The following is a 15,420-nucleotide window of genomic DNA, read 5'->3' as shown; positions in this document are numbered from 1 at the left end:
CAGAAACATACATTGAAGGCAATAATGCGAACAACAGGTATTGTTAGAATGCATGGGGGAGCATCTAGTGGAGGAATGGAAAAAGTTGACTGGTACACTAGCACCGCAGGAGTTGCGGGGTCTAAATGTTTTTTCTCGCATGCGGGAAAGTGCGTCAGAAATACAAGAACATGTAGGCTGGCTATTTGTGTTTAAAAGTGAACTTGATCAATTGACTGAGGAGATGAAAAGGGGGAAACAACAGGTAGTGCCATATGCCCAGCAGCGATTTATTTTTGCCACCGTTACAGTCTGTTAGTGAAGAAAGGAAAATGTGTACACGAGAGGCGCTTAGATGATTTACTGATGTCACCATTACCCCCATAGAAGTGCATGATACGTTTAGTGAACATACACTAGAGATGCAGAGAAAGGTATTGCAGGTAATGGTTGAATATTTTCAAGATGAGCATTTGAACAACAAAATTATGTTGCCCTCCTGATTTAAAGACAATGGGCCTCATTACGAGTCCGGCGTTAACCGAGGCGGTAAAACCGCCTGGTTAACGCCGGACTCGTATTACCATTCCGCCTCCGTGACTCCCGGAATTACCGGGGCATCACAACCCCGGTTTTCCGGGAATCACGGAGGCGGAATGCTGTAAATCCCCATTCCCATTGAGTCCTATGGGACTCAATGGGAATCGGGATCATGGAAACACCGGCAGCATCTTGTAATGCTGCCGGTGTTTCCTCGTCCGCCTGCAGGCGGGCGGTGTTAAACCCGCCAGGTCAGACCTGGCGGGAACATCACCTCCCGCCTGCAGGGGTCGGGATCAGGCGGTTCGGAAACAACGGTGGCGGCGGGTTTACCGCCACCGTTATTTCCGGACCGCCACGATCGTAATGAGGCCCAATATATAAAAGGGCATTTTTGCCTGAAACTGGAAAGGCTGCTCTCTCTCTCGATTTAGCACTATCACTCAGCAAGCGAACAGTGGAGGAAACGCCTAGCTTACAATTGCCTATGAGAGAAGTGCCCCCCACGTTTGTCCTGAAAGTAGAGATTGCTGCAGCTGATGGAAATCCACTGCAGGTAATAGAAGCCCATTATACTGCGCAGTTCGTACATGTCCCTTTTTCTAGACAGGAGGTAAATAACATTAAGCACACAATACCTGATCTCACGAAAACCCGGCGGGATTTTATAAGGAAATAGAGTCTGTTCTGAATTAGCCTGTCTTTACAATGAGTGATATTGACCTATTATTTCCTGTGATTCTTCCTGTAGACATATGGAAACAGATTACAAATACAGATGACATTGATATTTTGGGTGATACATGGAAACATTTGATTATGAGTGTTGCGAACAGAAAAGCTGGTGAAAAACCGCCGCTAGTCATGTTAACTTTACCAGCACGAATAGTACAGAAATTGAACATTTTAGTACCTGAGAGAAGAATTGTTTGGGACAAATTGACAGCTTGCGTGCAGGGTAAAGATGAAGCGGCAACAGATTATTTTAATCGGTTTGAAGAAGTATTTGCAGATTTTAGTGGCCAAGATTTGAGTACTGAATCAGGGAAAAGGTTTGTTTGCTGATAAGTATGTACGGAGGTCGTTACCGAAAATTCAAAATCTAATAATGACATCTGAGAGTTCATGGCAAACAAAATCACAGAGTGAAGTGTTACATATGGCCCAATAATATGAGAATAGAGTAAATGCAGAGAAGGAGAAAGAAATGAAGGACAAAGAGAATTTGAAAACAAGGGTGTTAATGCAACAAGTAGCAAACAATAACAGAAGTGGTGGGAATGCACAAACAAGATCTAACTTTTCCAACATGCACAGTGGTCCAATTGGACTCAATCAATGTGCCTATTGTAGACAAGAAGGCCATTGGCGAGCACAGTGCCTGCAGATACAGAATCGGATGGGAATTTCCCGAGAAGACAGAATAGAGTTTGCCCGGGAACACAAGGACAGAATAGAAACACAAGAATGTCACAAAGTCAGAATACCCAGGGGAATCAGTATCAGAACCAAAGCGACCAACAGCAGAATGGTGCGGGAGATGGAAATGTTTTCGATAATCAGGCCAACGCATACTATTCTGGCGACTTCACATCTGATGATGTATTGTGTTACTAGGACAGCCCAGGACAGGGGTTGGAACCAGTATCTATTCCCATAGACCAGAAAGGGCCCTACGTAGAAATGAAGGTTGGGAAGAGGGAGCACAATTTTCTAGTGGACACAGGTGCACAGAAATGTTCAATCGACCATCACCTGGTTCCAGATACACCACTGTCAGGACAGAATAATGTCTCAGTAGGGTTCGCAGGTACACCAGTAATTAGTCCAGTGTCACATTCAGTACCTATAACACTAGGTCCATTCACTGAATTTTGCCAATTTCTTTTGACACAAAATTGCGGCGAAAATCTATTAGGTTTAAATTTATTGAAAGAATTGAGTGCAGTTATTCATTGTTCTCCTGATGGAGTATATTTGACAATATCACCACAAAAAGCTCTGGTATCACAATTTTTGTCCAAACCATTACCGACTGAATTGGGTAAAGTACCAACATGTATATGGGCAATGAATGATAACGATGTGGGCTGATTAAAGATAGAGCCACTGAAAATTGTGTTGAAAGAAGGAATTACATTACCACGCATTCCACAATATAAGATCTCGGTGGAATGGGAGAGAGCATTGAGGTGCATTGTCTCTGATTTGATTAAACAGAACGTAATTTATGAGATTTCAGGTAGTACATGCAATAGTCCAATTCTTCCAGTTTATAAGAAAGGAGGTAGCGAGATACCTTATCATTTCATAATTGATCTGCGCGGATTGAATAAAGTAGTTGATCCCCAATTTCCATTAGTCACAGACGTGACGACCATTTTAACTATGATTCCATCTGCATCGTATTTTAGTGTTGTAGAATTGAAGAACACGTTTTTCAGCATTCCAGTACATCCAGATAGCAGATATTTATTTGCTTTTACTCTAGGAGGATGATCATTTACATTTACACGTATTCCGCAAGGTTACACTGAAAGCCCGAGTATTTATAGTAGGGCAGTAAAAGAACAACTAGACATGTTAGAACTACCAACAGGCTGTGTATTAAAACAGTACATTGATGACTTACTAATTGCTGCAGACACAGAAGAAATTTGGAAAGAAAGTACAGTTGCATTGTTAACACATTTAGCAGCGCATGGACACAAAGCTTCATTGAAAAAAAGTCCAGTATTGTCGAAAGGAGGTGGCTTATTTGGGCTACCACATTTCGAAGGAGGGAAGGAGACTGACATCATAAAGGATAGAAAGTATCTCTTGTATGCCCATTCCAAAAACGCAGAAGGAAGTCAGAGCTATAATAGGCATAGCTTCATATTGTAGGCAGTGGATCGCAAATTTTGCCATGATTGTGAAACCAATGGTGGCATTGACAAAGAAGGATGTCGTGCATGAGAACAATGGTTGTGCTTTGGCTGTCTTGACACAGGAACAAGGAGGGAGAAATAGGCCATGCGGTTATTTTTCTTCTGCACTGGATCCTGTTGCATGCGCTTTGCTGCGCTGGTTGTGAGCTGATGCAGCGGCTGCCACGTCAGTAAAACAAACCGAGAGGATCGTTTTGGGTCACACCTTGACCATAATGGTGCCTCACGCAGTAGACATTCTTTTAAATAGAACGCAGGTGCAGCACCTTACATCAGCAAGGGTGACGAGGTATGAAATAGTTCTATTTGCACTGCATATCCAAATTATGAGTTGTTGCGCTTTGAATCCGACTGAGTTAATGCCCCCTCCCAATGAAAGAATGGGTGAAAAAGAATTTCCCCATGATTGTTTAATGGTTACTGAGAAAGAAACTAAAGGGAGAATCAATCTAACAGACACACCACAAAAAGAGCCAGACGGAGAACTGTTTTGTGACTGTACTTGTGTCAAATTACCTGATGGTACATCAACTGCTGCATATGCCATCATGACACTAAAGAGTATTGTGGAGAGCAAAAGAATCCCATACAATTCAGCACAGGCTGCAGAGATAATAGCGTTAACCAGAGCATATGAAATTTCTGAAAACTTAAATGTGAACATATATACTGACAGTCAGTACGCATTTAGGGAGGTATATAATTTTGGTTGATTATGGGCTGAGAGGGGTTTCCTGACATCACATAGAACGAAGATCCAACATGACACTTTAATAGTAAGATTGTTGTCTGCTCTTGCACTTCCTAAACGATTAGCAATAATGAAATGTGAAGCACATAAAAAAATAGCATGTGATGTTGGAAAAGGAAACGCATTTGCAGACAAAATTGCGAAACAAACTGCCAGTGATTTACATACAAAAATGTGTATTGAAAGGTCGAAAGAGGTACCCTGCATGGTAGAAAATGGAATTGCCACAGTTAAAGAAATGCAAACAGAAGCAACTGTAGACGAGATAAAAAGTTGGTCTGAAGGTACAGCAGAATTAGACATAGAGGGTTGCTGGGTGGACAAAACGAGTAGAAAATGGATGTTGCCCAATGCCTATGTAACAGCGATGGTCATTATGGCCCACAGCCCCACGCACATATGTGCTAAGAAAATGGTTCAGCATCTAGACACAGTATGCCAGAATCCGCACATTAGAAAAACTGCTGATAGATTGGTCCAAAACTGCATGATATGTTTACATCTGTCAGAGTGTGTAAAGGTTCCTGCCCCCTGAGACTCCTCACCTGGAACTTCAGCAGGGTTTGATGACCTTGGTCTCCTTCTTCTTTCTGTCTGGGAACTCCCTCTTTCGTCGCTTGACTGGATAGTCCTTCTTCCCTTCTTACGTTCGAAGAGATAGGGACGGTCTCCCCCCGAGGCCACCTTGCCCGCCTATGGATCTGGCAGTCAGGTGAACCCAGGGGAGTCCGCTCCTCAAACAGGGAAAAAGCCTGATATGGCAGAAAAAACCCTGTGTGTCAATTGATGGTATTGACAAATCCGATGTGAAGACTGGAGACTGGAGACTGGAGATTGGAGATTGGAGACTGGAGAGGCTGGCGTAGTCCCGTATCAGCTGAAACAGTAAGTTAACAGAAGGTCTGATCTCCCCGGAAAGGGGTTTGCTCCAAGCGAAGCTCTGGGAGAGAATGGGGTTCGACCGATCACTGGAAGCGAGGAACTATTCCAGACAGGAGGCTAAAGAAGAAGGATAGCGACGATAGAACTCTGGAAGAAGGTAAGAGAGGAGGAAAAGATGAAAGAAGAAGAGATCGAGAGAGAGAGAGAGTGCGAGCGCGAGAGAGAGAGAGAAAAGAGAGAGTGTGAGTGCGAGAGAGAGAGAGAGAGAGAGAGAGAGAGAGAGAGAGAGAGAGAGAGCGAGCGGGAGAGAGAGAGAGAAAGCGAGCGGGAGAGAGAGAAAGAAAGCGAGCGGGAGAGAGAGAAAGAAAGCGAGTGGGAGAGAGAGAAAGAGTGAGAGAAACGAGCGTAGTAAGGAGTCGCGGACACTGAACACACCGCGAACGGGTGACTGGGAATCGAAGCAGGGAAAAAAAGGGAGGAACGAGAGAAGGGGAAGTGAGCGAGGCAGAATCCAGTGGAGAAAAACTCAGTCGGAGAGGTCAGGGTAGCAAAGGACCAGAGGGAGCAAGGAGTAATAATGCACACTGGACGGGGCACTGCTACGCGGGCGAAAGTCAAGAGACTAACGAAAGCGAGATGCAACGCGAGTTGCAGGGGGCGTGGTCTCCTATTATACCTGCCGGTCCAAGACGACTAGAGCGTCAAGCGGACCGGTATAGAGGCTCGATACCGCCTCCATCTTGCCCAGAGTTTCCACGGCCGCGGTGTGACAACAACATAAAATTGGAAAAGGAACCAGGACTACATTAGGTAGTTTTGGCCCACCCTCTATGCCATTTGAAGTGATCCATTTTGATTTCATAGAAATGGAAAGGTGTCAGAATTTCAAGTACGTCCTTGTGGTGGTCTGTGCATTCAGTAAATGGGTGGAGGCCTATCCGCTTAAAGACTGTACAGCAATGAGCACAGCGGAAGTGATGCTAAAAGAGTACTTTTCCCGATTTGGCCTGCCACGTGTCATATGGTCAGATAACGGCCCGCACGTTTTTGCCGCCGTGATACTACAGATTTGTGCAGGCCTTAAGATTGACAAAAGATTCCACTCGTCTGGACACCCGATGAGTGCCGGTCTTGTGGAACGCCAAAACAGTATTTTGAAGAATAAAATTTGCAAAATATGCTCAGGGAGCCAGTTGAAGTGGCCCGATGCGTTGCCATTAGCTTTGTTGTGTATGACAACGTCTGTGCAGGCAAGGACTGGACTCTCCCCATATGCAATTGTAATGGGGAGACCTGCGAATGTTTGGAGCGCCCGCAGCCTAAACGCCTGAGTGAAATTGAATACCCTTTGCTCAGCACTTATTGTAAACTGTTAACTCAGAAATTGCATTTGATTCATCAGCAGGTGCAGGAGGCTCTTCCTGTCAGATATACAGGCCCGAGGCATTGTCTGCAGCCTGGGGACTGAGTGCTGATGAAAACTTTCAAGCAGAAGTTCTCACTTGCACCGAAGTGGAAGGGCCCCTATCAGGTCCTCCAGGCAACACAGACTGCAGTCCAAGTGGATGATCGAAAGGCATGGGTCCATGCCACACATACAAAGAGAATTCCATTCCCTCCGAAGGAGCCGCCTGATCCAGATGCCGAAAGAGAAACAGCTGCACATGATCGTAAAGACACAATCGCCAGTTCTCTGCCAGAAGTGTCTTCTAAGCTCGGGAAAGGGCCTGGAGAGATTGCAGCAATGATCAAAGGGCAAAAGGTGCTTCGGCCTTGTCCGACAGTTGCCGCATCATCACTCATTGCATCACAGGCTGACACTAAGCCTGCCTCCAGGAATGAAAAGGCGTTATTCATTGATCACACCGTACCTGGAGCAATAAGGTACAAACTACGTTCTCAAAATAGGAAGTGATCTGATCTGCATGTTTGTTTTGCCTCTGTTCCCAGCATGGATGAATTGGGAATCGTAGGTCTAGGGAAGTGAAGTGTATGAGCTGTATCAATTTGCATCAAATTGAAAGCTCTGGAACGCGGCTTCCCGGTGCTACCTTTGGAAAGTGAATGACCAATGCGAGCCTGTGAGGACAAGCGAGGAGGCACAAGGTACCAACACAATTGATGCTTTCTCCAACATTGTGGAGCACTGTGCAGAATCACATAAACTTGCTGCTTATTTTTCAAGTAGGCTAACATGAACTGGCCTGAATCCTTTGCTGCTATTTGAACGCTTTGCTGTCCAACGTGTGATGCTGTGAAGAAATTCCTCGTGACGAACATTGCTGCGACAAACATTGCAGACAATGCCTGCACTAACTCCTGCTCCCTCCTGCACCAACACTGTTGATATTATAGAGATAGAGACTAAAATATACATAGAATTTGCCGTGGGAAAAATATGTAAATCATTAGGATGCTACTTTGCATCTTGGGTACACTGGTCCCGATCTTTGGTATTTGGAAACTGTGCATCCTTTAAGCCTGTTTTTTCCTGCCACGAATGCTCCTGCCACAGGCAGTCCGGTACATGTGCTCTCTTACACTCTTCCTCCTTCAGAGGTGAGACACAGAAAAGGGTATGATAATAACACATTGCTTTTAATTATGAATATGACTCACACTATCCTGAATAGGACGAATTGTTGGGTCTGCACCCATTTACCCCAGCATGGGGGAAAAGGAATGGGTTGGTACGTACAGCCATTACCGCTTCATACGGCATGTTATGCATCATTGAGTGCACTATTTTATGGGAAATGGAACAAGAGTGATACGGGTCAATTGGATGGAACAGACATGGATGAGTTTGAAAAAGTGGTGATGGAACCGGTGGGTTGCTCCATATTTAACAGGGCGAGAGTAATAAAAACGAATGTAAAGCCAGTAGATAGACTGTTTGTACCTTATAAATCATCTGTAATCACTTTCCACAGGAATCCAGTAGGGAACAAGGATGTTGTGCTCCCCTCCTATACTATCAATTACAGTCCACGTACTGTCCCATTTTTCTTACGAAAAAAGGGTTCTTATTTAGTAGAAACAATCACTAGATGCATGAATATTGCAGTACTTGAGAAAGATGAAGAACCAATATATGTAGGTGATCCTGTTTATTTTATATGTGGAGAACAAGCTTATCACTGGTTGCCTAGAAATTGGGGATGGACCTGTTATTTAGGGATGCTTTTTCCTGGTGTATTCCTTTCCAAAACGACAGACATATCCAAATTATCCAGATCCAGGCCACGGCGGGATGATACAGGATTAATTGCAGAGGATATAGCAAAATCATTTATACCATTTTGGGGGCAAGCAATAAATTCATGGAATATAAGAAAATTGTCCAGGGTACTAGTAAAAACAATAAATGGAACTACAGATATATTATACAATATGACACTAGAGGAGAAAGCAGATTAATGACACTTCAGAATAGAATGGCTTTAGATATATTTTTGGCTGATCGTGGAGGTGTGTGCAAAATCGTGGGGTCAGCGTGCTGTGTATTTGTAAGTGACTCCTCCCCTATGATTTTTGAAGCAATCAGGAAATTGCACATCCTGAGTTATGACGTTCATGCCCCGACAGGTGGTTGGAATCTGAATATAAGCACATGGTTCTGGGAACTGCTGCGTTCATGGGGTTGGAAAGTAATCGCAATATTAATAACATCACTTGGGATCCTTATGGTCTGCTGCTGTAGCATACACTGCCTACCAATCTTTTGCTCTGAAATTACAAATGAATGTGTACAAGCTATAACGAAAAAAAGGACTCCCATATTGAATAAGGGTGCAAATATGGAAATGGAAACAATAAAATAATTCATGTCAATTAATATCGAAGATGACGATTACAGTAGCATGCACAGTTCAGAATTAGACACATGGTCAGATGAAGATGAGATGTATGGATGATGCGTTTGGCTTACTGCCAAAAGGAGGGTTTGTAAGTCTAGAAACAACCCTAAACCAAGTAGAGAAGGTATATTATGTTGGCCATAAACCAATCGCATCATGTGCGATCCCAGAATCATCTATAGAATCACAGGGCATCCATCTTGTGTAACATCCACCATTTTTTGCTGATCTCTCTCTGCTTTTTTGCTCTTCTGTTAAATGCTTTGCTAAACATATTATATTCTGAAAAGCTCATACGCGGTACAAGGCCACAGCCTGCATGTTGAAAGATCAGCCCAGACAGGAATGCCAAACAGTAGAGAAATACATTGTTTTCCTCCCTCATGAAATCCTTGAGAGCAAGCAGAAACGGCATTTTATCAGTGGCCCAGGTGCCGTCCTGTCTCACTAAAGCTGTAGAAATAGGCAGTTAAAACATGAATTATACTTTTCTAGCGGTCCACCTTCACAGACTTTCCTCAGAACGGGCTGACCCCAAGCTCACGAATAGAAACTAGTAGATAAGGTGCTTTGGAATGTGTCTCTCCCGAGAACACAATATCCTCACTGAAGGAGTGCTTTATGTTCTTTTAACAAAGAACTATGTCTGCAACTGTTGCTGAGTATAATAGATTAAGAAACTTGCCATAATGTGTCATATGTGTCATAATTGTCAATCACTGAACCCTAGCTGAAGAAGATACATTATGGGCGGTTCTGATGTGCCTTAAAGGCTAATATTTTGTATATATGTAATGTTTGTATGATGTTCGCTCTCTTGTGTCTCACTAGGTCTGGATGACACACGTTGCGGGACGTTAGACCCAGTCGGCCGACTGAGCGTATTTTTTGCAATAAACCCTAGTACTTGGAAATCGAAGCCTTGTGTCTGTCGTATCACTAGTGGTTTCCATATGCGAAGGGTCTTCAGGGCGTAGCATGGTAAGTGGGGTGCTGTGTAACCTATGGGCAACAAGTGGACACTTTTTAGTACTGGTTCTGTACTTATTCCCCCCAACCTCCATTGAACCCCCCCTTAGGCTGTTGGCTGACAGGAGCACTGGCTCACCTTCTATATCTGGCGGCAAGTCCCAGCATGCAATCTTTAACACCAGGTCCAGTTGCTACACTGAACAAACGTGGTCTAGTCCTTCTGCGACACACGAGATGCTTCTAGTGAGTTGAATGTCTCAGGGAGAGTGGATGGTGGTAGCGCTGCGGAGCGCAAGTCTAAAAGTTCATCGAGATGCATTGAAATAATGTCTGTGCTGTGTTGAAATAGTCTTGCATTTCCTTGCTGTCTTGTGTTTTCCCTCCATAGGTGCGTTTACCCTCTGGGATGTCACAGAAGCTGGAGGATGTCAGCCTTGTCTGGATTGTGGCCGAAAGAGGTAAGCACGTTTTCTGATGTTGGCTCAGGGCACAAGTCCCATTAATGTCCTGACCTGTGCTTTCACTTTCAGGTGTCCGGCAGTGGCGAAGAGTCAATCAGAGCAAGCAGGAGTCAAAGCTGGTAAGTAGCAGAAGACCGGAGATCCGACAGGATTTTCCTGTTGCTGTTTGCTTGCTGAAATGCTGCGCTGGAACAGTTGGTAAGCGTTGCACTGCTCTCCGTGTAGCAGGAAAAACATTAAGCATGGGGTGCAGCTCACAGCATGGTTTTATTGCCCTGGGCTGCACCCTTGAACACTAGACCACCAGGGATGACTTTAGAATGGGCTATCATGGGGCCATTTTGGATGCCATTCTGTGGTTTGACTTGGCAGCCATCTTTGTGCAGGCTCTTATCACTAATACACTGTTTCCTTCGCCAGCCAGCTACCCTTGAAGCCCATATCTTGCCAATGCTACTGGTATGAGATAACTGGCCCAATACTATGGTTGGTTGGACAAGGTTACTATTATGGGGGAACATGTCCCGCCTTCTACTGGGAAAATTAAAGTTCATCATCATGTATACAAATGAATTGTGTGTTTGAGGCTTACTTATTGTCCCATATATATGTACCATAAGCTTAGACCAAACCGTAAGGAAAGTACTTTAAGAACATACAAGTATTTAGCGCCTTTTCAATTTTCAGTTTTTGACTGTCAGTGAACAAAACCACCTGGCTTACCAATGTCAGTGACCAACAACAAGTGGCCCAGATGTGATGTCATCATTGATGTCTTGTATGTTAGTCTTAGCAGTGCACAGTGGTGGTGCGAGTTACGGTTGCTTAGCTTACCATAAGTGGCACATTTCTGGGGGTTTCGGTTTTACTTGTAACCGTAATGTCCCTTTAAAAAAGTTTTTTCACTGAATATATCCAATGCTTGAGAAATGGATGATAAAACAAACGTGGAGTGGCAAATAGCGTGAAAAGTGTTATGAAAATTAACCCAAAGTGGTGGGCTCAGAGACACAGGCATAAATGGCCCATCCACTAACAAATCAGATTTATTTTGGTCTACTCCTGAGGAAGTGGCCAAGCATGAAGCACATGTTGACGGATTACCTCTGTAAGCATTTCCTACATAGACCATGTGTACTTTGGGTATCTTTAAGGAATATCTCATGTATACATCATTTGGAAATTGATAAGGTATTTACCACTGGTGTGTACCTCCAAAAAGAGACCTTCTGTATGTACATCTCAATATTCACACACAGGTGTATCCCAGTTTCACATCCACATTGAAAAATTTGGACACAAGAAAGAACTCCAAATTTGCCCTTTAAGGATCCCTAGCTAATTAAGATGAGTGCCCTGTGCACCTGAAAGCAGTGTACGGAGGGGCGAAGTAAAATCGGAATAAAGCGTCCGGGAATCATGAGAAGCAGGTTGTGTGATGCCCTCATGCTTTCATACGCAATAATGGAAATGGGTACTGACCAGCCCCGCTGGATGTCAAATCCAAAGCAGATACAATCCAACAGCCAGTTTTGGAAGGATCGATCCTTGTACATGCTCAGGCCAGTACTACAGTAAAGCAATGCTAAGCATTTTACGAAAAAAATGGGTATGTTTAAAATAAATGACCTATATGCACAGCAAAGCTTCACCACGAATGCCAATGCCCGAAGACTATGGGCCTGATTTACAAAAGCCTCTTTCGGATCCCATTGGAAAACGCGTTGCTAAACAGGCCCTATATCTCTCTCACACACGCATGCACATACACAGAATACACGAATATACAAACACGTATTCAAAATACACAATGCACACACACACACACAGTTTCGCTCCAAATATTGAAGATCTTAAACTCCAAATTTGAAATGCAAGGATCTGTGTCTAATTAAATGCACGCCCTGAGTTCCCGAAGGAAGTATATAGAGGGGACACAGTATAAAAGGTAAAAAAGGGACATGCGAGCATGAGAAGGGGGCTGCAAGTCCAGCCAAGTGCCCGTGACGCCTCCAGCAGAGGGCTGCAAGTGGGTGCCATTGTGGCCATGAAACATAAAATGTGCCTCCATTTTAAGGAAGGAGGGGTGTCAAAAAGGCACTTAGCCTTTAACGAGACGACTCCATGTTACCAGCGGCACCATGTCCCAAACCTGGGCTTTCATTTCTCAGTTAATTGTTTTCGAAGTTGTAGTTTGACATTACATCAATTGAATGGAAGGGACTAAAGTAACGGTAAAGTCAAAGCAAAACCCAGGGCACGAATAGGGTGTCCATGGTGACACGACGCCATCTAGTTGCATCAACCTTGCTTGCTTTCCATCCTTTGTTCTATTTTTAAGAAGCACAAGGTTTAAAAGAAACATACACGAAAGGCGTGATCCAATTAAGCGGCTTTTTTTGATGGTGCAATCCCTTTGGAAAACACTCTGTGAATCAAGTTTGTAAAAGTTCGAAAATGATAGAGGATGACATCAGGAATTTCTTAAACATAAGGGTAACAGAAGGGGAGGTAGATACGACTGCCCCCCTAATTCTTACACTTCTTGAAGCACCTGAAGACATGACACTTCGAAGCACATCTTGTCAATGGCTGATCACTCCACTCAACACTACTTTTCCTCACTAGCTCCACTCTTCAGCTTCTGCCCTACAGCCATCTCAGCTAGCGCTTCTCTACCCCCACCCCCTTACTATACTCCCCTGGGTGCCTATGTGCCTCACTCGGTTGCTTCCTAGCTAGGTTCCTGCTTTGACAATCCCATACCTATAAAGGTTTGCGGCTGGCGTAAGAAAAAGAAAGTGTGTAGTCTTTTGCACATAAAAGTGCAGTCTTCTTGCGTGACAGGCCATATGCTTAGTATGAAGTCGACCCCGCGCTGTACTGTTGCAGTGCAGCAAGCTCATCTTTCAAGACGCGTTGGAATCTTTTAACAATGGCTTCGAAACTCGGGCATTGACGGAATAGCGATGATGACGTGTATTCGCTCACGCTACACAATGAAAAGTCTGTGGGAACCCATTTACGCAGGAAATTGTGCAACGAGCTGGCGGAAAGGCGCACAAAAAGAACAGACACCCGCACTGACGAAATAATGCAGGAAAGATGCACTTTTCTATGGCCGCCGGCTGAGCTGGAAAACATGTTGCAGATTCCAACTTCCTGTTCTACCAGCGGGAAATGTCATCCCCTCGCCCCCGCCTGGCTATCTGAAACTCGTCAGCCTCGTGCTGCTCTTGTACATTTACCCGATTATGACTTTATGGCATGTACGTTTACCTACCTGGGGCCAGATTACAGAAACGTTGCCCCCGTGCAAGTGCAAAGTTTACACGGTATTAGCACTAGGGCAAAGTTTGCCATATTTTTAAAAACACTTGGCATATTTAAAAGTACCAGGGCTAAAATTGACCCAGTGCCAAAAATATACATTTTTGATGCATTTTTTGCATCAGGGCAAAGTTTGCCCTAGTGCTAATACCATTCCGTAGTAGCACTGGGGCAAACATGTAGTGAACATGGATCTTTTTTGCACTAGGGCAATTTTTGCCCTGGTGCTTTTAATATGCCAAACTGCACTTGTCGAGGTGCAATGTTTTTTTTTTTAATGTGTCCCAGTGTTTTCAAAAAAATAGGGCAAACTTTGCCCTAGTGCTAATACCGTGCACACTTTGCACTTTGCACTTGCACTGGTGAAAAATTTCTGTAATCTGGCCCCTGATAATGGCCTTAGCCTCGCGCTATGCATATGACCTGCCTGTTATTATCCTGATGTTTACCTGCTTGTAACATCCTGATTTGTCTTGCCAGCCTCGTGCTACTCATATCATTTTACCTACCTGATTATGACTTTAGCAAATGTAAGTTTACCTACCTGATTATGACTTTAGCCTCGTGCTGCACGTATTACCTATATGTAACCACCCTGAAATGTCTTGTTAGTCGTCTGCCACATATATAGCCTGCCTGTAACACCTTTTCCACTGCAACTAGCGCCTAGATGCCTCAGGGCTTTGTGCACTGCTATAAATGCATAAATAAAATATGTGGCGATTCTGGTGCCCTACACATTTACTTTCCCATGCAATTAAATCCTTTGCGGCTCGCGTAGAGTGTGAAACTGAGGTTAAGCTTTTGCAAAATATGTGGTTCTACAGCCAAATATCCATTTACTAAAGAATGTTCAAAGGAAAATAAAAATGTGTACATACCTTAGATCAGGCTCAACTCTGAACCCCTTCTTGCGGGCCAACTCCATCAGGAAATATCTCCTACTTGCGCCCATTTTCCTCTCCAAGATGTAAATTGCGATGTCCTTGAACTTAATATCATATTTACTTGTACATTTCGGAGGCTTAATGCATTTTGGCTGTTTCCTCCGGGGGGCTAGGCTTGTGGTCGGGAATGCATACATGAGGCACCTGGTACTCTGTCCTAATCTAAACTTCTCTTTTCAAGTGTGTGACTGCCTCGGAATGGACTGTGCGCGCGTGCTCGAGGGCACCTCCCATTTCCACCTTTCTCCTGCTGCCCTCGATTCCAAAACAGAAACTACAGACAAGCTTTAGAATTGCAACAGAACCAGTAAAATCATGCATTGAGAGCCCAAAATCGGATGTGCCTGCTCGAATGAGCACTTCTGAACGAATAAGAATAAAGTTAACAAATCTTTTGCTACAAAAGGTGCAGACTGGCCCATGCTTCTAGACCAGTGGCCTTCAAACGATACTGTGGCTAGCCCGCCTTTAACAAATCTGCTCTCCTGCACATATGTCAACATGGTAGGTTTCCAAAATTAATCCACGGTACCCTATCCATGAAGTGTGTTCTAAAACAAGTTGCATTGAGGCGCAACCAGACACCGCAAACCCCCACTTAGTGGGACTCCATAACTCCCAATTGGAATCAATCTTCATGCTATCAGACACTCAACAAGTGTCGATAAAACCAGCTAAGAATAAAAAATCTGCATATATCATCTTTAATAAAATAAAGGCTGTAACAATGGATACACCTAATATGACTAAACTTCCAAAGAATTAGAA

General features: G+C 44.0%; 1 protein-coding gene across 3 annotated transcripts in view; it reads right to left on the bottom strand.

Moving 5' to 3' along the window:
* DNTT (DNA nucleotidylexotransferase) overlaps positions 1–14,798 on the bottom strand; it is a 2,032,862-nt gene extending 2,018,064 nt beyond the window's left edge. For all 3 annotated transcript variants that reach the window (XM_069611395.1, XM_069611396.1, XM_069611397.1), the window contains exon 1: positions 14,587–14,798. In XM_069611395.1, coding sequence (XP_069467496.1) covers positions 14,587–14,789 — 203 coding nt within the window. In that variant the 5' untranslated portion in view covers positions 14,790–14,798. The remainder of the gene's footprint in view (positions 1–14,586) is intronic.
* Positions 14,799–15,420: the final 622 nt, after the last annotated feature.

This window comes from Ambystoma mexicanum, chromosome 8 (assembly GCF_040938575.1).
Source record: "Ambystoma mexicanum isolate Mex_15411 chromosome 8, UKY_AmexF1_1, whole genome shotgun sequence".
Lineage (NCBI taxonomy): Eukaryota > Metazoa > Chordata > Amphibia > Caudata > Ambystomatidae > Ambystoma > Ambystoma mexicanum.
Note: the sequence above shows the minus strand (reverse complement) of the source record. Positions and strands in the feature narration are given on the sequence as shown.